This window comes from Oryx dammah, unplaced genomic scaffold (genome assembly GCF_014754425.2).
Source record: "Oryx dammah isolate SB20612 unplaced genomic scaffold, SCBI_Odam_1.1 HiC_scaffold_9, whole genome shotgun sequence".
Lineage (NCBI taxonomy): Eukaryota > Metazoa > Chordata > Mammalia > Artiodactyla > Bovidae > Oryx > Oryx dammah.
In genome coordinates this window covers 53,434,161-53,460,773 of record NW_024070193.1, presented here as the reverse complement: position 1 = coordinate 53,460,773, position 26,613 = coordinate 53,434,161, and the positions used below count along the sequence as shown (strand labels likewise).

The window sequence follows — 26,613 nt, the reverse complement described above, 5'->3', positions numbered from 1 at the left end:
TCTTCTGCCATTGTATCTTGGTATTAGAGTTACCAAGGAAAACACAAGTGATGGGACAAGGCCTTACCTCTGTGGTGAACAGACATCAGTTTCAGTAGTAGACATCAGTCACTCTTCATTCTCTGGTTCTCCTCAGTAGCCAACACGGGGCAGTTGGCCTGTGAGGACCCCTCTTAAGCCACAGTAGAAAGACCTCAACCCTTCCCCTGTGTAGTCTGAAATACTGAAAGCTGGGGGAGTGCCTGAGGGCTGTTGTGTATATACTAACGCAGAACAAAGGAACATTCATTGCGCTTCAAACAGGAAAAGTTATTCCCACATAAGGTGATAAGCCCTGCTCAGGCTCTCTGGGTTCTTTATCTCTTGGGTAAGGCAGTGTTCCAGGCCCGAGGCTCATTCTTATATAGCTGAATGAGGGTCAGGAGACTGCACGGACAAGACTGCCTTTCCCAACAGCATGCAGCCCAGTGGGTCAGAATAGAGAGCCCAGAAATAAACCCTCCTGTCTATGGTCCCAGGAGGTGCTAGTGATGAAAAGCCCGCCTGCCAGTGCAGGAGACTTAAGAGACGTGGGTTCCATCTTTGGTTTTGGAAGATCCCTTGGAGGAGAGCATGGCAACCCACTCCAGTACTCTTGCCTGGAGAATCCCATGGACAGAGGAGGCTGGCAGGCCACAGTCCTCAGGGTCGCAAAGAGTTGGGCACGATTGAAGCTACTTAGCACGCACACCTGTGGTCACATGCTCTTCATCACAAGTGCCAAGGCGAGGCAACGGGGAAGGACAGTCTTTTCAACTAATGATATTGGGAAATGTGGATATCCACAGGCAAAAGGATGAAGTTGGATACATCCAATGAAGTTGGATACATCCTGACCTTACGTCATATACAAAAAGGAACTCAAAATGAATTACAGACCTCAAGATAAGACCTGAATTATAGAACTCCTAAAAGAAAACATAGGGGGAAAGCTTCATGACTTTGTATTCACCAGTGATTTCTTGGATATAACACCCAAACCAGAAGCCAAAGTAGGGAAAATAGGACTACATCAAATTTTAAAATTTCTGCACATCAAATTTATAAAGGAAGCCATCTGCAGAGTGAAAAGGCAGCTGGCAGAATGAGAGAACATATCTGCAAGTCAAGTATCTGATACAGAATTAAAGTCCAGAATATATAAAGAGCTCCTACAACTTAATAAGAGATTCAGTTTTTAAATGGGCAAAAAACATGGCTAGACATTTCTCCAAAAAAGATACACAGATGGCCAACAACAAGCTCATGAAAAGCTGCTCAACATCATTGTTCATTAAGGAAATGCAAATCAAAGTCAAATGAGATGTCACCTCACACCCAATGGGGTAGCAGCTATCAAAAAGACACAATGACAAGTGTCGCCAAGAATGTGGGGAAATTGGAACTCTTGTGCCCTGCTGGTGGTGGTTTAGTCACTAAGTTGTGTCCGACTCTTTGCAACCCCATGGACTATAAGCCACCAGGCTTCTCTGTCCATGGGATTCTCCAGGCAAGAGTACTGGAGTGGGTTGCCATTTCCTTCTCCAAGGGATCTTCCTGACCCAGGGATTGAACCCAGGTCTCCTGCATTGCAGGCAGATTCTTTACCAACTGAGCTATGAGGGAAGCCACATGCCCTGCTGGTAGGAATGTAAAATACTACAGCTGCTATGGAAAAAAGTGTATAAAACTTCATCAAAAAATTGAAAATAGAATTAACATTTAGGTGCTAGTCTCTCCTTAGGTGCCCGTCTGCTCCCTGAGTAAGAACACACCTCTGCCGGGGACTTCCCAGGTGACTTCCACTGCAGGGGGCTTGGGTTTGATCCCTGGTTGGGGAACCAAGATCCCACTTGCCTCTCAACCCTCTTCACCTCCCCCCAAAAAGAACACACCTCTTTCTTACTCTCTGACGACCTGGGGCAAGAATGCCAGGGCTTTTCTGTCTGAAAATGAAGGAAGGAAGGGAAGGGCCAGAGCTGATCTCCAGGAATACTCATGGGTCTGTCCAGCTGGTGCGGGGCTGCACCCTCCGCACCGGCCCTCCCAGCTCTCTTTCTGGGAGAGCTGGAACAGTATGGTGCCTTCCTGTTGATGCCAGTCTTCCTGCCTGCAGTGTGTTTGTGCTCATCTCCTGACAGGTGTAGACTGAACTGGTATCTGGGGGTCAGGTGCACTAGCTGGCAGGTGGTGGGACTCCGATGAAGTGTACATAAAAAGGTGGGGGTCGGACTCACCTTCAAACAGAGTTCGACATTCTTGATTGTTTCTAGGGACCAGATCGGTCTTTCTCCATTTCCGCAGCTGTGACCTCCCTGACCGTGGCCTTCGGCCCCCTCTGAGCCTGGTCTAGCTGGTGCCAGGGGCACGCGACGCAGGTTGCCTGTCCCCAGGTGCTTCCTGGACTGGCCATTCTGATGTGTGTGTGCATGCGTGCTCACTCTGTTGCGTCTGACTCTCTGCGACCCCACGGACTGTAGCCCGCCAGGCTCCTCTGTTTGTGGGATTCTCCTGGCAGGAATATTAGAGTGGGTTGCCATTTCCTTCTCTGGGAATTATGAAGTATAACTCACCTCAGTTTCCTTCTGTTTGAAACAAAAAGGCCTGATAATCATAAACCACGGAACCAAGAATGGCCTTTCCAGCTTCCTAGAAGGAAAGGGATCTGCCACTCAAGGCATCCGAGCTCTCAGCCAAAGATGCACAGCCTTATTTTCTACACTAGAGGCAGTGAGACACCCACAAAGCATGTGGACCGAGGGAAGGACAGACTGCAGAGAACAGCAGCCCGGACAGACAGCTGCAGAGCTCTCCGACCTGGAATGCAGTGGTCTGACTTCCTTGACATGAGAGTAACTTTTCACACCCGCCACTGCGGGGCGAGCGCCTGGCATCCTTGGCAGAGGGAAGCAGTTCACACCTCCGTGCTTGGCTTTTATTTCAGGACTTTTAAGATTGACATTAAAGAGCGGCCGTATGGCTCCTGACGTTGTACTGTTGACAGCGTGTGAACCGCTCCGTCTGATCTCCTCCCTTCCTGTTGCCTCAGGGAGGACAGAGGTGGGAATCCCTGCCCCCCATTGTGGACACAGACTCACCCGGGCGGGCATGTGCCTGCAGGGGGCCCTGATGCAGTGGTGGCAGCGTACAGGAAGACCAGCTCATGTGAGATGGGTTTTTTTGACCTCAGGTGGAGCGGTGCCCCTGTGGGCGGTCCTGGGAGGGTCCGTAGTGGAGAGAAACCCCAGACGCGGCTTTGTAGACCACGGTTTTCAACCTGCCCTTGCCCGGGGGAGTGTGACCCTCTGCACCATGTGGCTGCGTGTGTCTGAATGAGGTCAGTGGTGGGAGTGGCAGTGCCGTGGATGGTCAGCGATGCCGCTGAGAGGCAGGACGGCCGTGGTCATGGGGGTTGGAGCTTCCCGCCACGGAGAAGACGGAGGGGCTGCTTTGTAGTGACACTCACCCCCCTGCACCCCACAGTGCCTTTTTCCTCTTCCTTCCTACTGCTTCCTCCCTGTAAGCCTCTCTTTTCCTCCTCCTCCTTCTTTTTGGCGGCCCTGAGTCTTCGCTGCTGCACAGCCTCTTCTCTAGTTACGGCGAGTGGAGGCTGCTCTCTAGCGGCACTGTCGGGGCTTCTCATTGCTGTGGCTCCTCTTGCTGCGGAGTGCGGACTCAGGAGTTGCGGTGCCTGGGCTTAGTTGCTCCGAGGCGTGTGGGAATCTTCCCAGACCAGGGATTGAACCCATGTCTTTGCATAGGCAGGCGGATCCTTAGCTACTGAGCCATCAGAGACGTGCCCTATAAGCCTGTCATCTCTTCGCTGTTCCTTAAAAGGTATCCCTTTTCCTTCCCCCCTTTGCCTGCACTTCACCCAAACAGAAGGAAATCAGCGAGGAATTTTGCTGAAAGAAGCCAGCAGGGCTGGGAGCCAGGCGGGCGTCCAACCTCAGAGGGCTCCCTCAGCCGTGGGGATGTAGGTGGCCTTGGGGTGTCGCTGAATCCAGTCTCCTCACCCTGAGAGTGTGGCTACCACTCAGTTCTATTTTTTGGAAGACTCTAAGCTCTCTGACCAGGACTGGCTGCTGCTTTGCTTAACCAGGACCGTGAATGAAGGGTTACTCACGGATTCCCAGAGGATATTGGAGCTGGTGTGTGTCCCTTGTGAGGAGATCTTTGATCAAGTCAGGGTCACCCAAGATCCCTTGTAAGTCCCTGGTGCAGGGGGCTCCTGAGGGAGTCAGAGGGAAGGGAGGAGGAAGGGCCTTCTCAAAGCCAAGCTGCTGGAGACTTGTGAGAACTCGAGGGTGGCCCGAGAGTGCATTTCTAACAAGCTCAGGGTGGTGCGGGGCCGGCAGAGGGGGCCGCCTATGTGGCTGCATTGCAGTGGGGACCATACCCGCTACCTCTGCAAGGCTCAAGGGCAGAGGCTGGCAGATGACGGCCCACCTGCCATCCGTTTCGTTGTTGGCTGCACTCGATCTCTGCTGTGGTGTGCAGGGGCTTCCCGTGCCGCGGAGCGTGAGCTCTAGAGGACTCGGATTCTCTGCTTGGGACGGGCTGGCTTAGTTGCCCTGCAGCCTGTGAGATCTTAGTTCCCCGACCAAAGATTGAACCTGAGTCCCTTTATTTTTTAATTGGAGGGTAATCGCTTTCCAGTGTTGCATTTTTCTGCTGTACAACAAGGTGAATTAGCTCCAAGTATACATCCACCCCCTCCCTCTTGAGCCCTCTTCCCAGCACTCCCCACCCCACCCCCCTAGGTCCTCGCAGAGCACCGAGCCCTGCTCCCTGTGTCAGGCGGCCGCTTCCCACCAGCCAGCTGTTTCACACATGGTGGTGTGTGGGTTTCAGCGCTGCTGTCTGCACCCGTCCCACCCTCTCCTTCCCCGGCTGTGTCCACAAGTGTGTTCTCTGTGTCTGCATCTCTATTCCTGTGAAAGGTGGATTCCTAACCCCTGGACCGCCAGGGAAGGCCCTGCTGCCTGCTTTTGTAGTTTTCGTGGAACACAGTTACTCCCATCCTCCTGCGTGTGTCTGTGGCCCCTTTCATGCCCCAGGGGCAGAATTGAGTCGTCATGATGAAGATCATGTGGCCCAGAAAGCCCAAAATGTTTACTCTGTAGCCTTTCCCAGAAAAAAATGTGCCAGCACCTCCTCTAGCATGTCCTTGACCCCTGAGCCCCATGGTTCTAACTACAAGAACAGACCCCACTTTCTTCCACTGGCTAAATAGTCTTGGACTCTTAACTGCCAAGATGCCAACTCTGCTATGCATCTCTGGAGGAGAAGAATATGAGACTAGTAATGACTGCTGTTTACCGAGATCTTCGGAGATCACAAAACACCTGCAGACCTTGCAGCAACCTTGATAGTGCTGTACCCATCTTACGGAGGCACAAACTGAGGCCTAGAGGGGACAGAAAGTTAGTGATGAACCTAGGTCTTTGGTTCTCTCTACCTCCCACTCTGCTTCTTGGATACAGCCCACGTTGGATGCATTTGGTGTATGAGTCATCTGTTACATGCATGCTAAATCGCTTCTGTTGCGTCCAACTCTGAAACCCTGTGGACTATAGCCCGCCAGGCTCCTCTGTCCGTGGGATTCTTCAGGCAAGAATATGAAGTGAGCTGCCATTCTCTCCTCCAGGGGATCTTCCTGACCTAGGGAGCGAACCCACATCTCTTACGTCTGCAGCTTTGGCAGGCAGGTTCTCTACCCCTGGTGTCCCTGGGAAGCTCTTCCTGGTAACAGCTTCCCCCCAAGCATCATAGCTTCAAACAGCAGTAAACACGTGTTACCACTCGCAGTGTCTGTGGACCCGGAATTCAGGATCTGCCTAGCTGGGCAGTTCTGGCTCAGGTGTTTACCTGAGAGTCAGTCTGGTATCTTCATGGGTTGCAGTCAGTTAAGGCTTGACTGAGCCTGGAAATCCACTTCCAAGGCAGTCGCTCACCTGGCTGGCAAGTTGGTGCAGGCAGCCGTGGAGACCTTGTTCCTCTCTCTCTGGTTCTCCCCTCAAGACCGCTTGAGTGTGCTCACAACAGGATCCTTTTCATGACTTAGCCTCCCAAATCACGCAGCGTCATTTCTGCCACACACTGTTCATCAGAATCATTGGAGAAGGAAATGGCACCCCACCCAGTATTCTTGCCTGGAGAATCCCATGGACGGAGGAGCTTGGTCCACGGGTCGCAAAGAGTCGGACACGACTGAGCGACTTCACTTTCACTGTATCCAAGAAGTGCATCCAAGAATTTGTAGATACATGTTTTTAAATTTTCTTTAACACCAGAAGCATTTTACATTGCTGTGGCTACTTAGTCACTTCAGTCATGTGACCCCACTTACTGTAGCCTGCTGGGCTCCTGTGTTCATGGGCTTCTCCAGGCCAGAATACTGGAGTGGGTTGCCATGCCCTCCTCCAGGGGATCTTCCTGACCCAGGGATCAAACCTGGGTCTCCTGCATTGCTGGCAGATTCTTTACCGCCGAGGCACCAAGGAAGCCCATTCTGTTTTGGGGTATAGCCAGTTAACAATGTTGTGATGGTTTCGGGTGAACAGTGAAAGGACTCAGCCATACCATATACATGTATCCGTTCAACCCCAAACCCCGCTCCCGTTCAGGCAGGCAACCTCCCACTAAACGCAGATGGATTTTTAAACCAGCCCATTGTGCCAACTCCCATTCCATTGCCTGCTGGCACTATCGGGCTTCTGTGGATTCCCTCAGTGATTGACGTTTTTACATACTTGCTTATTTATTTGACTGTGTCGAGTCTTAGTTGTGGCAGGTGGGGTCTTCACTGTATCACCCGGGATCTTTTGTTTCAGAGCATGGACTCTCTAGTGGTAGCACGCGAGCTTAGTAGTTGCTCTGCAGCATGTGGGATCTTAGTTCCCTGACTGGGGCTCGAACCCGTGTCCCCTGCATTGCACAGTGGGTTCTTAACCGCTGGGCCAGCAGAGAAGGCCCCCTCAAGTGATTTAATTGGCCGTACACGTCAGACTAAAGTTCTAAGTAAAAGCAGGGTGAAGTCACAAACTACTGGCATCACCTAGGCTCAAGCCTTGTTCTGCTCTGCAGCACCTGAAGGTCCCCTATAGTGGTATTTGCGGAGGGGTCAAGGAAGGCCAGGGGGAGACACCCACTTTCTCAGCGTGTGTGCAAGTGGGAAGATGACCAAGAAGAAAGTGGTTCAAAGCCCGATGCGGGGGGCCCCCCCCCCCCGCCCCCCACACCAGGTCTTTCAGACCTGCATCTCCGAGGTCCTGGCCACCTACTCCCATTTGAAAACAGTTTTTCTAACTCGACCTTCCCCGCCTCCCAGATCAGAAAGCAGAGGCCCAAAGAGGCACAGTTTCTTGTTGGTGAAAGCAGCAGGTATTAAGCACACTTCAGTAAAACTTCGCAGGGGTGCACAGATTAAATTTGCCTTTCCAAGTCTTTGTGTTGATTAATCCTTATTGCAGCTGCTGACTACATTTCTTTTCAGATCTCTTTCCAGGCTATGTCTGGGTCTAATGGATAAGTCCTAGACCGAGTTTATTCTTCTATGTCTTGCCACCTCTGTGGAATGTGCTTCAAGTGGAGAAACTCCTTTAGACAGATGGTAAACTCTGATTTCTTCCCACTGAACAGGGACGGGAGCTCCTGAATCTTGCATAAGCAGGGTTTGGTCACCCTCTAGTGGATAAATGGAAAAGGTGGCCATGCTTGCTGAAGAGAAATGCTGCTGATAATTGCTTTATAATATTGTAAAGCAGTTACTGTCCAATTAAAAGAAATCAAAAAAAGGACAAAATAGATTCTTAAATTGAAGATGCATACATTTGCCATATGGATGGAAAATTTCTTGAAATCTAATTTTAACTACCTGCCATGTAACCAGTATGTGATAAAACAAATTATTGACCATTACTAATAGAAACTTGGGCTTCCTTGCTGGCTCAGCTGGTAAAGAATCTGCCTTCAGTGCAGGAGACCCAGGTTTGATCCCTGGGTCGGGAACATCCCCTGGAGAAGAGAATGGCAACCCATTCCAGTATTCTGGCCTGGAGAATTCCATGGACAGAGAAGCCTGGCAGCCTACAGTCCACGGGGTTGCAAAGAGCTGGACACGACTGACACAATAGAAACTCAAAAAAAGAGAAGCACTGCTGACCTGTGACGTGGGGGTGACTCTGAAAGCTCCACTGGTGTTGGGGATCATCCTGAGGAGCGTGTGGTTCTTTGATGGTGCAGAGAAGAGGTACAGGCTTATTGTTCTGTCATCTCCTGTGGCCCAGTATGTTAACAATCTGATTTATTTGCAACAATGCAGAAAACAAATAAAACAACAGTATGTGCACGTGTGTATATTTCCTGACACAGAGATAAGCACGATGGTCCACAGCAGTGGTCCCCACCCTTTTGGGCACCAGGGATCAGTTTGGGGCTGATTCAACCGCATTACATTTATTGCATGCTTTATTTCTATTATTATTATATCAGCTCCACCTCAGATCATCAGGCATCAGATGTCAGAGGTTGGGGACCATTGGTCAAGAAGATTGGCTAAATTTTTTCTATAAAGGGCCAGGCGGTAGATACTTTAGGCTTTGCAGCCAAAGACCATGGGCCCTGCCGTCATAGCATGGAAACAGCCTTAGATGGTGCTTAAATGAATGAGCATTGGCTACATTTGCAGACTATACATAACAGGCCGTGGGCTGAGGGTAGCCATGGACCACGGTTATCAATCTCTGTGCAGAAGAAGGAGCTGGGCTGCATTCATCTCTCGCACGAGACAGTCAAGTCCTCCGGGGCCGGCACTCATGCCCTGCTCACCTTTGGATGCTTGAGCGCCCAGCACTGCATCTGGCTTGCAGCAGAGCTGCTCTGGTGCCAGCCTCTGTTGGGTCTCCGTTGTGGCCTGCAGGCTTCCTCTCATTGTGGTGCACAGGCCTCTCTTGTCGTGGAGCAGCGGCTCTCACTCATGCAGGCTGAGTGGCTGTGCTCTGAGGGCTTAGTTGCTCCTTGGCGTGTGGCTCTTAGTTCCTGGACCAGGGATCAAACCACCGTCCCCTGCATCGGAAGATGGATTCTTAAGCACTGGACCACCAGGGAAGTCCCTGCCTACTCAGTCTTCATCTGCTTCTGACCATCCAGATGTGGTTGGGACCTTGTGCTTAAAGGTCTTGTATCAGCCTAGTTTCCTTGTGTAGAACTTGTCACAGTTCATAGTCAGATATCCATTGGTGGACCTTCTCCAGAGGCAGAAATGTCTGCTTCACTCAGCAAGACACCACCAGGGCACGCTCAGTGAGCTTTTTGATCGGCTGTTGTCGCATGTGTGTGGTATTAAGCGCAGCAAGAGGACGCCACTCAGCATAGTCACACTGCGGGTCTCTCCTTGCGGGACACGTAAGAGTGAATCTGCAGGAGCCGGTCTCCAATGCTGCCTCATTGCAAGGAGTCAATATGGTAAACGATTTCAAGCCCAATGAGGTATTTCAGAGGTGTGCTCAGCTCACCTGCTGGATCAGCGCAGCTCCGAGGGCCAAAGGCGGCTGGAAACAGCTGGTACATTGCTCCCAGGGTAGCCTAGTTCGTCATTAGAAGTCACCTATCTATTTTGAAGACGGAAAGGCAGATGGTAATCATGCTGGTTCCAGGCTAAAGTCGGAAAGAAATCAGCCAGCCGGTAGTGCCTAGAGAAAGCCCTGGCTCATAAGAGACGCTCAGTAGACATTTGAATAAACGAGACCCTTTGAACTCCTCTCTGCAGCAGAACAGCTGTCACAAGGCCCAGAGGCTTCACAGGCAGCAGAGTCCTCATGGACAAACTCAGTGTCATTTTTCAAAACCTAAGGCATCTGTTTCCTTGGTTCGCAGGACATAGGGTATGGAAGCTGTGCGTGGGGGAGTACGTGCAGAGGGCCAGCCAGGCTCAATGACAGCCTCAAGAGGTCACCAGGTGGAAGGCTTTCATTGTAAAAAAATTTTTCTTCATAGAAAAACATGGATATCTGGTACCATTTGGGGGTGGGAGTGGGGATGGGGCAAGGAATCTTATTCCTCAAGGTAGTAATTGAAGAACTCAGTTCACTGCATCATCTCTATTGCTTTTCTTTTTAAAAATTTATTTATTTGGCTGTGCTGAGTCTTAGTTGCAGCATGTGGGATCTTTAGTTGTGGCAGGTGGGATCTAAGTCCCCGACCAGGATTCAAACCCAGGCCCCCCTGCATTGGGAGCTCAGAGTCTTAGCCGCTGGACCACCAGGGAAGTCCCATCCCTATTGCTTTCCTCCTCCTTGTTATCATTTGTTCAGGTCAGTATCCAATATTTATTATCATCTCTGTGTAAATATGAGAGTCACATATTAGAGTGAACTCGTAACTACAAACAACTCCTGTAGTTCAGTAACATGCATAATTTTTAAAAATTTGCTCACTTGTCTTTGTAGCTAATTGTTCTCACATTTGTCCAATAGCCTTTCAGTAATGTCTCCCTGAAGCCAGTCCTATCAGATAATCAGAGTTCTCATTTTTCACTTGGACACATTTCTCCAGGGGATCTCCCTTCACCTTGAAACTCCTTCTGCCTTTCTGTTGGGCTGAATGTCTTCTTCCCTGGATCCCTTAGCATCCTCTTTCTTGGCTTCCTCCCTCACTTGGGGTGGAGCAAGTTCCCCAGTAGTCTTCACCAGGTGAAAAAGTAGGGAAAATAACATTCAGCGCGGTGCTGACGGCCGCCACTGTGCCTGTCTTTTGAGTCACTTGGGTCCAATCTGACCTGGTTACCGTCTCTGCCTGGGTGCCTATCATGTCTAGATTTCTCCTCCTCTGGGGGCTTACCAGAGTTCTGTTGACTTACTCTTTTGTTCCTCTTTTAGAGTTTATGCCCCCATTTTGTTGGGTCATAATCCTTCAGTAGATTCCTGAGAAAGAATGTGTGGAAGGTGGATTTTTTTAGACACTGCGTATCTGAAAAAAAAAAGTGTCTGCCTCTTGCTCTTCATTGCTAATTTTCCTGGGTCATTTCTGGGTTAGAAATCACTTTCCCATCTGAAACCGTTTGTCGTTATTTTCTAACATCCTGTCTGCTTTTGGAAAAGTGAAAAGCCATTCTGGTTTCTGATCCTTGGTGGGTCTTTGGTCGTTCGAAGCATCTTTGCATCTGAGGTTCTAAGATTTCATGCTGAACCTCAGCTGAGTCTGTTTTCATCCATTGTGCGGGGTACTCGGGGGAGCCCCTTCTAGGTGGACATTCATCCAAGCTTCAAAACAATATGTTACTTTTGTCTCCTTTCCTATTCATCTCATTCTGATGAAAGTTTTGAAAGGGCTTGGGAAAGGAACAAAATTAGATTCATGTGTTCATTTTGACATCTTTCCCCCCCAAACCTAAAATATGCGCCAAAGCTATAGGAATTGGCACTGGCATGGCAGTACCAGGTGGAGGTGGTGGGGCTTCCCTGGTGGCTCAGCGGTAAAGAACCTGCCCGCCAGTGCGGGAGACACAGGATGTGCAGGTTCAGTCCCTGGGTCGAGAAGAGCCCCTGGAGGAGGAAATGGCAACCAGCTTCAGTATTCTTTTTTTAATTGAAATTTATTTATTTTAATTGAAGGCTAATTACTTTACAATATTGTATTGGTTCTGCCACATATCAACATGAATCCGCCACGGGCGTACACGTGTTTCCCATCCTGAACCCCCCTCCCACCTCCCTCCCCGTACCATCCTTCCGGGTCATCCCAGTGCATCCGCCCCAAGCATCCTGTATTGAACCTGGAGGGGCGATTCGTTTCTTATATATTGTACATGTTTTAGTGCCATTCAGCTTCAGTATTCTTGCCAGGAAAATCCCACAGACAGAGGAGCCTGGTGGGCCAAGGTCCTTGGGGTCACAAAGAATTGGACGCGACTGAGCGAGTGATTGAGCACAGCGCATAGCAGCCAATACAGATGAGTGGAATAGAATAAAGATTTCAGACACTGACCCAGTATATGAGACGTCACTGACCTAGAATATGAGACGTCACCAGTATGCGATAACGGATCGCCTGACCATCTGCGAGAAGGAAATAAAATTGGACCTTCTTCACCCCACTTGTAGAACTCTGTTCTAGTCTGTTTAAAGATTAAGCAAACACACAAAGCTCTCAGAAAATATCAGAGACTATTTTTATGATATGGGTTCTGAGGAAGCCCTTCCTAAGCACATAGGAATAAAAGAAGGCTCAGAGAGTGACCTGTCAATTGTGTAAACTTTTAAACACCCATGTGACTGGAGACTGAAGTTTCAAAAGTAAACTGGATGGGAAAAGATTGCCGCATGCGTTGCTGTTAGTGTTCCTGCTGTGTAAAGATTTCTACACATCAGTAAGGACATGATTTTGTACAAATATCAGTAAATCAGAACTGGAAGTGGCTAATATGCCTTTGAAAAGATGCTCTTCCCTCCTCACGACCGATCAGGAAAATGCAAACTAAAATAAGAAGGATACTGTACATCAGTGGTTCTTAGTGTGCAACAGCACCATTTGGGAATTTGTTAGAAACACAGATGCTCAGGTCCCTTCCTAGATCAACTACTGAGCACAACCTCTGGCAAGGAGCCTCTTCACCTGAGGGTTAATGAGCCTTTCAGGTGATTCTCTGATGTTTGAGAACCGGTGCTGCGAAAACATGGTGGTCAGTGTCGTGGATGAACCTCACGTTGCTGGGTGTGAGAAACCACACATGGGAGTGTAGACGATAAGATTCCATGTCTTTGAAGTTCCAGACCAGGGATGATAGAAACCAGGGGACTTGGCTCCCCTCGGAGGAAGGAAGAAGTTAACTAGGAGTGAGGGTGGAGCCCCCAGGTGCCCTGTTTCTTGAGATGGATGCTGGTGACGCAGGTTAGTCCAGTTTGTGAAGATCCATGGAGCTGTTCGCTTAGGGTTTGTGCACTTTTCTCTGTGCTGTACTTCAGCCAAGCAGTGAAAGGCAAAACATGAGCTCTCTCTCTCTCTTTTTTAAAATCAGGTTTTTAATCATTTAAGACCTGGGCATTTAATGAGGTTGGAAAGGAAGAGCAGGCATGCTCTGATGAGAAGATGAATTAGCCCACGATTTTTGATGGCTGGTTTGACAGTACCTCTGAAGCTTAAAATAGCCTAGACATTGCACTTCTAAGACTATTATCTGGGAATTTGGGTTTGCAGGGGTATACATTCTATAAGAATGTTCCCTGGACATGTTTTGTAGAAGCATAAAGGTGACAACTTAAATTTTTCTCCATAGGGAGCAGGTCCCATGAATTATGGAAAACTGGGCAGCTGTTAGAATTGACGTAGATCTGGAAGGAGGGCCTCCGTGGTACGGCTGACCGAAAGACAGAAGTTATAGGCACCGTATACCAAGTGATCCATATTTTTAAAGGAAAAAGAAAAGGATTTGCAGGTGGTAATGATAGTGATAAATGCAAGCGAAAGAAGCTAAGAAGGGTAGACATAAAATTTTTATGTTGGTTTCTCTTGAGAATTTACAGCTGGTAGCTGGGGGTTATAACTTCTCTGTGTGCTTTATATATGCTTCATCTACTGCCATGTTTGGAGAAGGAAATGGCAACCCACCCCAGTGTTCTTGCCTGGAGAATCCTAGGGACGGGGGAGCCTGGTGGGCTGCTGTCTATGGGGAACAGAGTCGGACACGACTGAAGCAACTTAGCAGCTACTACTATGTTTATTTTTGCCTGCATTTATCACTTTCAAAAGTTTTTTTTAGGTCTCAGATTTACCATTCCAAAAAACGTGTTAGCCTAAATAATGCTTGTCAGTGAAAAACAGTTTTTTTGAAGTCTAAGCAAATAAAGATGTAGAGCTTGTCTTAAATATGCGTGCACGCGTGCACACACACACACCAGGAGATGAGCATTTTTGTAGAGTGGTTTTCATCAGTGTTGGTTATAGTGAGAGACAAAAGTTGCCTCCAGGTGTGTTTCAGTTGCCCAAGAAATTCACTTGCGTAGGAATTTTCTTGAAGACAATTTTCAAGAAAACTGTCTTTTCTTGACAGTTTTTTTCCTGTGTTTGTGATGAGATCTTGGGTCAAAGATTCCTACTCTTTGACAGACAGCTCAGTTAGAGATATCGTCCTTGTCTGTAAAAGATAACCACTGCTAGCACGTTAGACAGAGCATCTCTGGACATTGGACCCCACTTGCTTTTAATAATGAAAAGCACTTTCTCATTCAGAGTCAAGAGCTCTTAGTTAAGCCCTTGTAGCTGGATATGAGCTTGTCCTGGCAACTCTCAAACCCTTGTACGCTCCTGGAGGGACACCAGCCCCATTAGCAGTGGCCCCTGGCATGGGTATTTCCTGGGTGAGTCCTCAACAAAGGACCCTTCCCACCCCTTCAGCTTGAATCAAGAAGCCCTTGATGTTATTTCAGATCCTGCCATGCCAGATGACATGTGTTACCTGTCCTATTGATAGAGTGGAATGCCACATCTGTGTGTATAGGTTCCTGTCAGTTATGATGAATTCTGGACCATAACCCAAGGGGTATGAGTCTTGACACTTTCTGGAATTTTATCCTGTTTGATACTTCACTTTCAGTAAATTCCTTTGCCACAGGTGTGAGCCCTAAAGTACATAAACGCTTCTTTAGATTCACATATGACATTGGGCAGATAAAAGAACCTCAACTTTCAGCTCCAAGGAGGGAAAGTAGCAGTGTTCAGAGTCTACTCTCTGCTCCCCCGTGCAGACAGCCAGACTTGGACAGGGAGGTGGGCTTGTCTCCAGGAGCACTTTCAGAGGTTCCCTGGAAACCTGTCTTAGTGATGCTAAGTGATGCCCACAGGAAGTCTTCCTTCCTAAAGCAGAGCTTGAACTCTTCCCCTGGACCATCCACTTCCAATCCCATCCCAAGGTCCCAGGCTCGCTCCAATGGGACAGCTTATAACCTGAGCCCAGGTCAGCCCTGTTAACCTGTTCCTGTATTTCATCGTTTCAGCTGAGAAGGTGACACCCTAATCCACTGGGGAGTTTTTCCAGAGACCCGGGTGTAATTCCACTTTATTGTAACTTAGTCCATCAAATCCGTGAAGGTCCTGACTCCTGAAATTTGCCTTGAATCATTCACTTCTCAGTACTCACCAGCATCTTAATCTTAAACACACTGTCTTCTTCTTCCACTTAGATTATTACAACAGTCTCTGAATTTGTCTCTCCACCCCCCCACCCAGCCACCTACATGCCCGTTCTTGCCATGCAGCCAAAGTGATCTTAACAAAAACGTAACCTGCTCATATCATTGTCTTGCTCAAAACCCTCCCTTAGCTCGTAGGATAAAAGTCCTTAGGTGTCCCGGCCCACAGACTCTGACCATTGCCAACCCTTCTAACATCTTGTACCCATGTCTTACACTTCTCTATAGGTTCTAGAGGGCCCTTCCCCTGCAACTCTCTGCTCACATCACGCCCTCTGCCTGGGACAGCATCCGCCCAGCCGTCTTCGTAGCTCTTAGTGGGTCTTCAGGCTCTTCCTCTCATACTTGCTGTTCCTGCCCTCAGGCTCACAGCCCCGTTAGAGACTCTGCTCACACCCTTTATTTCCTTCATAGCATGTTCATGATTGTGGCTGCTCGTATATCTCCCCTCACGAGATTCTTAAGTGGTGCATGAGCAGGTCGGCTCCGTTCCTGCCCGGCCCTGTCCTCAGGGCCCATGAGCAGGAAGCCCAGCCCGTGGTAGGTGCTCAGGTGTCAAGGCCGAGTGACCAGAGAGATCGGAGTCCGTTTTGTGTCACGTCCCACGGAGAGAGCTGAGACAGGAAGGAAGCTGCTTGCTCTGAGTCATACAGCAGCCAGCGCCCACCACAGACACCTGATGCTATCTCCTGGGGACAGGGTTTAGATGCCAGCTTTCCTGTGACTCAGGAATGAAGTTCTCCTGGGCCCTGGAAGGGCTGGGCGGGAGATGGACACTTGGTTGTGGCCTCCCTCCTTGAGAACCAGGAATCCCCACAGCATGGGTCAGCAGCCTTTCTCCACTCAGTCCTGACATGACAGCTTCGGGCTCGCCCTGCCCTGCAGCAGCAGTGAAGCCGGGCGACTGTTGCTGGAATAAACCCCCGGCTTGTTTCTTGTCCCCTTGACGGGTGTCGGGAACAGATTCCAGCCACAGATGTGCGTTGTTTTGTCCCTCTTTATCAGCGCTAACCTTTGTTGATTAATTTATTCATTCATTCATTTATGCATGCCTGCATGCCGCACCTTGAGACTTGTGGGATCTCAGCTCCCTGACCAAGGATTGAGCCCAGGCCCTCACAGTGAGAGTGTCGGGTCGTAACCGCCGGACTGCCAGGGAATTCCAGGGCTGGCATTTAAAAATCAAGATTATCAGCACGTACAACTTGAGTTTCTGTGTTCTCCTGGGGGTAGGCGGGGAGAAAGATCGAGAAAACCAGCCCACAACAATTGGTGGGAGCTGGGCAGAGACAAGGCATGGATGGGCCTCCCGTTTGCCCTGGTCTCTGCGCAGCCTGCTCTGCTCATTCATTTTACCTTTCTAGTATTTGCGGGAATGTGAGTTTGCCCCCCAGTCACATTTGTTACATGTATCCATATGTATGCATGGAAGTCGTAGTTGACACTTTGTCTAATTGGTTTTTTTCTCTGTGTCCACTTCCTCCTCCTGCTCTATTTTCTCTTCCATCTCCCTTTTCCTTCCCACTGCCTCTCCCGCTTGACAGGTTCTGGGACTGCTGGTATGGACGCTCATCGCTGGAACGGAGTACTTCCGGGTCCCTGCCTTTGGCTGGGTCATGTTCGTAGCTGTGTTTTACTGGGTCCTCACCGTCTTCTTCCTCATCGTCTACCTAACGATGACCTACACCAGGATCCCCCAGGTGCCCTGGACCACAGTGGTAAGCAAACCACGATCGTTCTTCCTGTCCGTTGCCTCTTAGGTGGGATGGAGTGTAGTCCTCCAGTCAATTGCGATTGTCTCTATGCCGGTAAAGCAGAGGGCAAAGCCAGGGAGAGCCCCGCACCGGTGTTTTATACCTGAGTGTGGAGCATCATGTTGGAAGGTCCAGGAATTCCTTTTAGGCAAAGTAGCAAAGCGGTCCTCAGAAGACTGAACCAAGAGAAGCTCTGTTCTCTTGTGTAACCTCTTGGTTTGTTAATTCTTAATAAACAGTGAGCCCTGGATGCAGGTGTGTCAGGGCACAGCCGCAGTAGATCTTTCGTCCTTCCAACCCCTTCTGATGTCATGGCTTTAACTCTTTGGGCAGCAGAGTTCTTTGATATTGAGATGCAAAGAGTTAGAATGAAAAATGAAAGAGACTGTTAGAACAACTAGGTGTGCTCATATTTGGGAGCAGGAGCAGGCAAAAGTGACTGGATTGTGGCCCCGACTCCATGCAGGATGCAGGATAACAAAGGGAAACACAGAGTCCGGAGATGCGGGCCGTGGATAGGTAAGAAAATGTATAGATTACAGAACCATAGTCTGCTTGGACACCAGAACAATACCCTAGACGTTCAGTGACAGAAATTTCTTGCAGTTCTAGAGGCAGGACGTCTAGGATTAGGCGTCGGTGGAGTTGGTTTCTGGTGAGAGCCCTCTTCCTGGCCTGCAGGTGGCTGCCAGTCTCGCTGTGTCCTCACAGGGCAGAGAGAGAAGAGGGGAGGTGAACTCCCTTTCATTTCTTAGAAGGGTGCTAACCCTCCCAGGTGGACCTCACCCGCATGACCTCCTCTGACCCTAGATACCTCAAAGGCCCCTTAACCGAATACTATCGCATTGAGGGTTAGGGCTTTAGCATATGAATTTTGGGGAAAACCATTCAGTCCATAATATTCTGCCCACCCAAATCACACCCATCTCACAGGCAAAGTGCATTCATTCCATCTCAGCATCCCTCAAACTCATTCCAGAATCAACTAAAATCTAGGTCCAAAGTCTAGGGACTTTCCTGGTGCTCCAGTGGTTAAGACTTCACACTTCCAGTGCAGGGGACATGAGCTTGATCCCTGATCAGGGAATTAAGATCCTTCATGCCACACATAAAAATAAATAAAAAATAAAGATAAATCAGACCTGCTAATCAGATTAGCAGGTGCTAATCCTGCTTAAAAAACAAGCCCCCCACACCCAAACCAAAGTCTCCTTTAAATATTGTCTGTGTCAGATACGGGTGAGACTTGAGGTACAGTTCACCCTGAGGCAAAATTTCTCTCCAGCTATGAGCCTGTGAAACCAGGCAAGTTGAGTGCTTCCAAAATACAGTGGTGGGACAGACACTCCCATTTCAAACGGGAGAAATAGGAAAGAAGGAAGGTGTGACAGGTCTCCAGCAAGCCCAGAAAGCTACCAGGCAAATCCCATCTGATCTTAAGGCTCCATAATAGTCCTTTTTGGTTCAGTGTGCTGTCCTCTGGATCCGTCGGGAGAGCACAGTCACCCCAGTGCTTCTGCAGGGTCCCTCCCCCTGGGACACTGGCGGGGGACATGCTGGATCACAGAACCAGGGAGGTAGCCCCAGCCTTTGAAACTGAGGGGGAAGCAGCCTGCCCAGTGGGCCCGTGGCAGGAGAGCCAGCCCGGATGATCTCTGGATCGTCTTTATTTCTGTGGAAGATAAAGCTGTATCACAGTCATATAGTACTGTGGTTCTGTCCTGCAGAATCCAAGTTCAGCTCCCCTCCTTCATTCTGGCCCATCTCCATCCCCTTCTGTTCAAACTGGCAGTGTTTCTACTGATATAATCCCTTACTTATTCATGGCTTCTACTGCGATTATTATTCAACTAAATTGTGCTAAGTTGTGTCCGACTTTTTGTGACCCCATGGGCTGCAGCACACCAGGCTTCCCTGTCCTTCACCATCTCCCAGAGTCTGCTCAAACTCATGTCCACTGAGTCGACGATGCCATCCAACCATCTCATCCTCTGTTGTCCCCTTCTCCTGCCTTCAGTCTTTCCCAGTATCAAGGTCTTTCCCAGTGAGTCTGTTCTTTGCATCAGGTGGCCAAAGTATTTGGAGCTTCAGCTCCAGCATCAGCCCTTCCAGTGAATATTCAGGGTCGATTTCTTTTAAGATTGACTGGTTGGCTCTCCTTGCAGTCCAAGGGCCTCTTAAGAATCTTTTCCAATTCAAAAGCATCAGTTCTTCAACTCTCACATCCATACATGACCACTGGAAAAACGATAGCTTTGACTAGAGGGACCTTTGTTGGCAAAGTAATGTCTCTGCTTTGTAACACACTGTCTAGGTTGGTCATAGTTTTTCTTGTTAATTCTAGTTCCAAAATCTGTACCCAACTCTCTGCCCCAAATTCTGTATTCATCAGGGTTCTCTAGAGAAATAGAAGTAATAGAATGTTTATCTATATAAAAAGATTTGCTCCAAGAATCGGCTCATGGGCTTATGGAGCCTAAGACATCCTGAGACCTGCAGACAGCAAGCTGGAGGCCCAGGAGAGCTAATAGGCCTGAGAACCAGGAAAGCTGCTGTTGTAAATTCTAATCCAAAAGCTAGCAGGCTTGAGACTCAAGAAGACCTGAAGTTTCAGTTGAAGTCCAAAAGCAGGATCAAAAACTGGTGGTCCCAGCTCAAGGCAGTCTGGCAGGAGTTCCCTCTTACTCACAGGAAGGCCAGCCTTTTTTTGTAGTTAGGCCATTACTGACTAGGTGCGGCCCACCCATACTGGGAAGGGCAGTCTGCTTTACCCGGTTGGTCTACTGATTCAAACATCAATCTTATCTAAAAACACCTTGATACACATCCAGAATAGTGTACCAGCATAAGTTAACACGTCAGATTAACCATCCCAGCTCTTTGTGTGATACATACTAAAGTGGGGGGGTGTACCGAGTGGGATGCCCACGTCTGTATTTGGGGAAGCAGATTGACTGACTCCTACCTGTTTACCCAGAAACAAAAGTGAGGATTCCCCATGAAGACCTTCAAGAACTGGGTGTAGTTTCTGAGAGTTAAGTCCATGGTGGTTCCACACATTGCCTGGGGCGATGGAGGCAGCCCTGGGGGGACTGGCACCCTGCTTCCCAGGCGGGCACAGGAAAGACTGCCTTGTTTGGTTGAGGGAGTCATGGAAGGCTGCCACCCCGAAGCTGTGGCACAGGGGATCCAGGTGAGGGGCAATCACAGCGAGTTGGGGAAATTTAAGGAAAGCTGTTTTGGAGGAAGAGGAGTCTTGAACCAGGTCTTGAGGAAAACGCTTGAGTGCTGGGAAGAAGATGAGCCTGGAAAAGGTAACATGGGAGCCAGTGGTCCAGATGTGGGCATGGGCAGGACCCTGACTTCCACCTCTGCCCAAGTCTCAGTTCCAAGCCGATGCTCTGGACCAGAGGCTGGCAAACTTTCTCTGTCGCAGTCATTCAGCTCCGCTTACTGTGGGAGAGCTGCCTTCGACACTTAGTAAATGAACAAGCATGACTGTGCTCCAGCAAAACTTTTTACATAAAGACTGGCAGGTAGGAGACCTCCCTGGAGGTCCAGCGGTTAAGACTCAGTGCTCCCAGTGCATAGGGCGTGGGTTCAATCCCTGATTGGGGAGCTAAGATGCCCACATGTGGGGAGCTAAGATGCCCACATGTTGTGAGCGGTGCAGGCAAAAAAGTAAAAAACAAAAAAACTGGTAGACTGAGTTTCTCTGGCCTTTTCACACATGGGTGAGCAGCCCTGACAGGGAGGCAATGGTCTTTCTTAAAGCAACAAAGGGATTAAACACTTCTGAAGGGACTCCAAGTCTCGTTCTGCTGACTGCTAGTTAGGATTCTTTATCTTGCGGACCTTCAGCCTAGAGCATCTGTTAGTCTCTCCTCCAAGCCTAAGATTCCTTCATTGATCTATTACATTAAAAATTTAAAACATTGCCTGTAATGTTACTTTTTTTTTCTCACTTGTTTAATGATGCTTCCTTCTGAAACTCCCTGGTTTTAAAATGCTCTGATTTGCATTTTCAGAATTTGTCATCATGAGGCATGTCCCCATTCTACCATAAAGAAGCTGAGGTTTGAAGCCTCCTGACTTTGCGCACGTTCACACACATCTGGGCCCATGTCTCCCGACTTCCACCCAGCAGTTTTTTCTGCCAGCATCCTGCTCTGGGTGTTTCTCTGCCCGAGAAGTAATTAGAACCCTGGCCAGCAGCCAGGAGACCCTTTCACATCAGGAGCTGCACACTCACACATGTGAGGAGACCAGACGGTCAGACAAATGAGTGTAAACTCAGAGAGTATGGAATCCTTGCCACCCAGACCCACGGACTTAAACAATTGCAGAATATTCTTCAACTAGAAATAAGCTGTGTTCCCAGGATCTCTAGGTCTTCTGTTGTTGGCTTTTCCCCGCTCCCTGGAGAATCCAGAAATCTGGGTTTCTGTTTCAGCTCCCCCATTTTGGAGATGTTTGCAGCCAAATTTTGGAAATTTCGTGTACTGCCAGTAGATGCCAATAAAGATCAGGTGTGTCTGGCCTCTAGTTGGGATATTTTATTTGCTGCTCTCATTGAGGAGCCCTTTTGCAAACCCTCATGCCTGTGTGAGTGGAGGAAGTAGCATGCAGAAGGGACCCCCAGGCGCCAAGGAGCCGCCTTCTCATTAGCCTTGTCCCCTGCCTTCTTCCTGCGTCCACATGAGTGCCTTGCCAAGTGCGATTCTAGCTGGGGTCTGGGGGTGCCCAGACCTTCCCAGGCTCCCTAAACACTCTGCACCTCTGCTTCCCAGGGTCTGTGGTTTAATGGCAGTGCCTTCGCCTTATACCTCTCAGCTGCTATTGTGGACGCATCTTCCGTCTCCCTGGAGAGAGACAGTCACAACTTCAACAGCTGGGCAGCTTCGTCGGTGAGTGAGCCTGTCATCCCGGGGGTCTCCTCCTCCCCGAGGCCGGCTGCAGATCAGAGGGAAAAGGACAAAGTTACCTGCAGCACTTCCCAGGTGGCTCAGCAGTAAAGAAAGCGCCTGCCAGTGCAGGTCATGCAGGAGGCTCGGGTTTGATCCCTGGGTCGGGAAGACCTCCTGGAGACGGAAATGGCAGCCCACTCCAGTCTTATAGCCTGGAGAATCCCGTGGACAGAGGAGCCTTGTGGCTACAGTCCACCGGGTCACAAAGAGTCGGACGTGACTGGGTGACTAAGGACACCTCACCTGTAGGGAGAAGCATCGCCTGCTGGGGGGGCTCCTCGGCAGTGAACTTCTGCTTTGAGTATCATGGGGCCTCCTGATGGCCTGGAGCATGAAGAGGCTGAAATAGTGCACTGGAGTGGAAGCCAGACTCTGGAACAAAACAAGTATCTGGGAGAAAAATCATTTGAGGCGTTCTAAGAATAATTCTGCTGCCTACAGCTTCAGTTTGGGGAGAGACAGAGATGAGCACTCTAGGATTCTGTTTAAATACAAATTTTTGTTTACACCCTAATGATGCCTGGAGGGGTAAACCCTAGTGGAGGTTCCTTCCAGGGACTGTGATGGACCATGAGGGGTGTGGGATGAGAGGCTTCTGCTTTTTAATTCATGTACTTCTGTACTGTTGGTATTTTTGAATCATGTGTATTTTTCAAATTTAAAAAACTAACTTTAAAAGTTTCTCTGAGATTCGCCTTAAAATATTTCATCAGCATCAGAAGTGTTAGGGGAAGTGGGCAGTTAGACAGGAAGGCCAGCATGTGATGTTAAAGCTGACAGGTGATACATGGGTGTTTATTGTACCTGTGCTTTAAACGTATATTTCAAAATCTCTGCATGCATGCATACCAAGTTGCTTCATTCATGTCTGACTCTTTGCGACCCCATGGACTGTAGCCCACCAGGCTCCTCTGGGATTCTCCAGGTAAGGATGGAGTGGGTGCTTTACCCTATTAGAAGATAAACGGCATGAGTCCACATGAGATTAAAAATCATGGTCTCTTGTAGTTAACACACACAGCAAGACTCAGCTGGGCAGTTGCAGACTATTAGCTATAGGATGGATAAACAGCCAGGTCCTACTGTATAGCACTGGGAACTATATTCAATACCCTGTGATAAACCATAATGGAAAATAATATGAGAAAGAATATATATCTATATATATAGATATATATATAGGCGTCCCAGGTGGTGCTGGTGGCAAAGAACCCTCCTGCCATCGCCGGAGATGTAAGAGACATGGGTTCGATCTCCGGGTTGGGAAGATCCCCGGGAGGAAGGCAGGGGATTGGAGTAAAACTACAGGCTTCCCAGATAGTTCCAAGAAAGAAAAACAGCCCAAATCCATTCCAGAAGGAAGGTAAATTGAACCAATAAAGCTGTTTTAGATGAGAAAACTTGGAGTCAAGGGATGCTGTAAGTCCATTGTTCGATGGAAGTGAAGTGATAACTTTTGCTAATTAGGATGAATTCTAAACCCCCTTTCTATTGTGTTTTGTTTTCCCCAGTTCTTCGCCTTCCTGGTCACCATCTGCTACGCTGGAAACACATATTTCAGTTTTATAGCTTGGAGATCCAGGACCATACAGTGACTCACCATTTTGAAAATTAAAAGAGGGGAAAAAAGGGAAGACTCACTGTAAAACCAACAAAAAACAAACCTGTAGGTGTAATGTATATTTCCAGAGATTTGTATTTAACTAATGTTTTTATATACTTAGTTAAATTTGCTCACACTGGTTTGTTACAATTAAACTGGATACTTATCTGCTGTAGCTTCTAATGACTGTCTTAACTATCTTGTTGCTGTCTTCACAGACCTTATTTTCTTAGGCAATGTAGAAAGAGATGAACTGCTGATACAAAGAATGCATCAAGTTTATAAACCAAACTTTTAAAAATGCTAGATTCTTTTTTGATTAAATGTTGCAGAATTGAGGGTAACATGGTGTCTCATTCAAGAAAGGAGACCTTTCGCTGAAGCCTGAGGCTGGGGGCTGCAAGGAGTTCTTCACCCTCACGGGGCTGCCCAGGGTTGATACTGCTGGGAGACACTATCTACAGGCCAGTGTGTCAGAGCGATCCATCTCCCCAAGCCTGGCATCCATGACACCCATGATTCTCACACGCTGACTGGTTGGCACCAAAAGCATCTAACGGCCACTAACCTTGGCACTTAGTAATGAGCTCCCCTTAAGCGATGCTTTGAGCACAGTGGCTGATGCGCTGCTGGTTGGTTTTTCTAACACTGATTAAAATAAACCCGTAACCATTAAAAGAATAAATACTTGCACGTACCTTAAAACCATCCTGCTGACCCCAGAGACAGAGGTACCACGTTGAGCGGAACATGTGTGACCCAAAGGTCCCAAATCTCTAGGCTCCAGCCTGAATAGTTGGTAACACTGTTATCAGCTCTTAGGAGACAGTGGGAAGATGCCCGTTTGGGAGGCGGATGTGCACTCAGGGGAAGTGTTCTCGGGCAGGCCGGCTCTTGCTGGCACAGCAGTGTATCTTCAGTGATTTTTCTAACTGAGCCTCTTTTGAAAAACAAAAAACCACAGAAACGTTGGTGTAATTGGTGAGTAGGAGCGGGTTCAGCCGAACACCGTGGACGCGGCCCCGTGGCCCCCGCCGTTCTGCTCGTGTGGCGGAGCCGTTTCTTTTGCTTGTGTGGTGTTTGTGCTGGTTTCCCTGTTCTCTCATTCCTCACCCAAGCTCCGTTTCTCCCTGTATAAGAAGGAGAGTTGGGATTTCTCCAGTGTCTAATGACACCCACCCCAGACCTTTGAAAGGAACAGTGAAGAATGTTCTTGGCTTGTGGGTCCAAAGTGGTTGCGGGGAGGGGCCACCAGGAGGGAGGGGGGTGTGGGGCACGGGAAGCCTGTCTGAGTCCCACCTGTAGTCTCGATGCTTCGGCTTCTGCAGCTCACACCTGCAGCTGACTGGAGCTGCCCGCGATCTTCCTGGAGTTTTGTTCCCAGGCATCACCCAGACAGCCTGCGACTTGCTGGTTTTGCAGGAAAAGCTGAAATAACTAGTCAGCGTGTGTGCACCGCCTCTCTCCATCTTTCCCTCTCACACTCGCAGAAGCCTGTTCACCTTCCACATGCCTTCCGTGTATCCATTTTTCTTAAATTGAAATACAGTGGGTTTACAGTGCTGTGTTTTAAGTGCACAGCGAGTAATACACTTTAACATATACATAAGCATATATATTCTTTTTTATTACATTATCTCACATTACCGGGTGGATTTTTAAGTACTTTGTATTGCAGTTAAGCCTCCTTGAAAGGCAGAAAAACTGTAACCTAAGAGGTCTGTTTCTGTCATGAGGAAGAAGCCTGTTTTTATGATCTCTGTGTGTGTGTGTGTGTGTGATTTCTACAACCATGGCCACATTTATAGGAAGTAACTTCTGGGGTAAAAGATTTCGTTAGCCAACTTGAAATAGCCTCCAAATAGACTACAACCAACTGTGGACGTTTCCTAAACTGGCAGCACCAAAGGGATCAGTTTCAAGGGATCTATTTCAAGAGATCAGTGTTTCATCTCTGTCCATGCGGCGTGTGGGGGACTTGCCTTCACGTCTCTATTTGTGGCTTTTCAAGAGCATGACCCTTAGTGTTGCCTTGAAAGTTCACCTCCAAAAAACCACCCAAAAAACAAAAAGCATTTATTTTTAGCTGAAAGGAAGTTCTTATTTCTTCTTTTGAGTGCTGACTTTGTTCGTTAATAATTTTTAAGTGTGAATTTTTAGACAACAAAATGATTCTCTGCTGAAACTGTAAGTTTTGAGCTGGGTTTAATTTTTCTCTGGAAAAAGAAGGAAAAAAAAAAAAAAGCAAAGCCACTTGCAACACAGCCCGCATAACAAGAAGATTAGTTTTCTGGGGATGAGAAATATTATTCCAAGTACAATAGAATGTGCTTACACTTTGTTGTCTTAGCCCTCCCAGCACCATCACATTCTCTTTGATAGAACTGAGAGGGGCGGGTTTCATTTGATTTATTTACCCACTCATGACAAATCAATGAAATGCTTTAGGCGTTTAATTTCTCTCTTGGCTATTTCCAACTCTTAGCCCCACAAGGTAAATGTTTAGCCAATATTTTAAAACTGTAAGAAAATCTAGAGGCAAGAATGTTCAGCATCAGTTACTTTTGTACATTTTTAAATTCTTCCTTCATAGGAGACTCCCCGCGGGGTATCAGTGCACAAGCATGTTAAATACACAAGCTATCTCTGCACAGACATTTAACAACACTAACTGAAGATGCAGCCCTGGGTAGGAAATCAATTTAAAAGTCTGAATTTCTGTTCCCTAGACAATTCTTAAATTGAAAAGAGATTTTCACAGGAAAAAAAAACAATCCAGGCACACCTCGTTTTATTGCCCTTCACTTTACTGTGCTTCACAGATACCGTGTTTTATACAAAGTGAAGATTTGAGGCAACCCTATGTGGACCAAGTCCATTTTTCTAGTAGAATTTCCTCACTTCATATCTGGGTCGCATTTTAGTAATTCTCCCAGTATTTCAAACTTTCTCATAATTATGTTTCTTACAGTGATCTGTGATCTTTGCTGTTACTATTTGTTTTCAGGTGTCACAAACCGTGCCCGTATAAGATGATGAATTTAATCCATAAATGTATGTGTTCCGACTGCTCATTCCCCATC

General features: G+C 48.2%; 1 protein-coding gene across 1 annotated transcript in view; it reads left to right on the top strand.

The window, feature by feature from the left end:
- CMTM8 (CKLF like MARVEL transmembrane domain containing 8) overlaps window positions 1–23,713 on the top strand; it is a 37,141-nt gene extending 13,428 nt beyond the window's left edge. Inside the window, exons 2-4 of the mRNA XM_040246322.1 lie at window positions 16,751–16,924; window positions 21,751–21,867; window positions 23,439–23,713. Coding sequence (XP_040102256.1) covers window positions 16,751–16,924; window positions 21,751–21,867; window positions 23,439–23,522 — 375 coding nt within the window. The 3' untranslated portion in view covers window positions 23,523–23,713. The remainder of the gene's footprint in view (window positions 1–16,750; window positions 16,925–21,750; window positions 21,868–23,438) is intronic.
- Window positions 23,714–26,613: the final 2,900 nt, after the last annotated feature.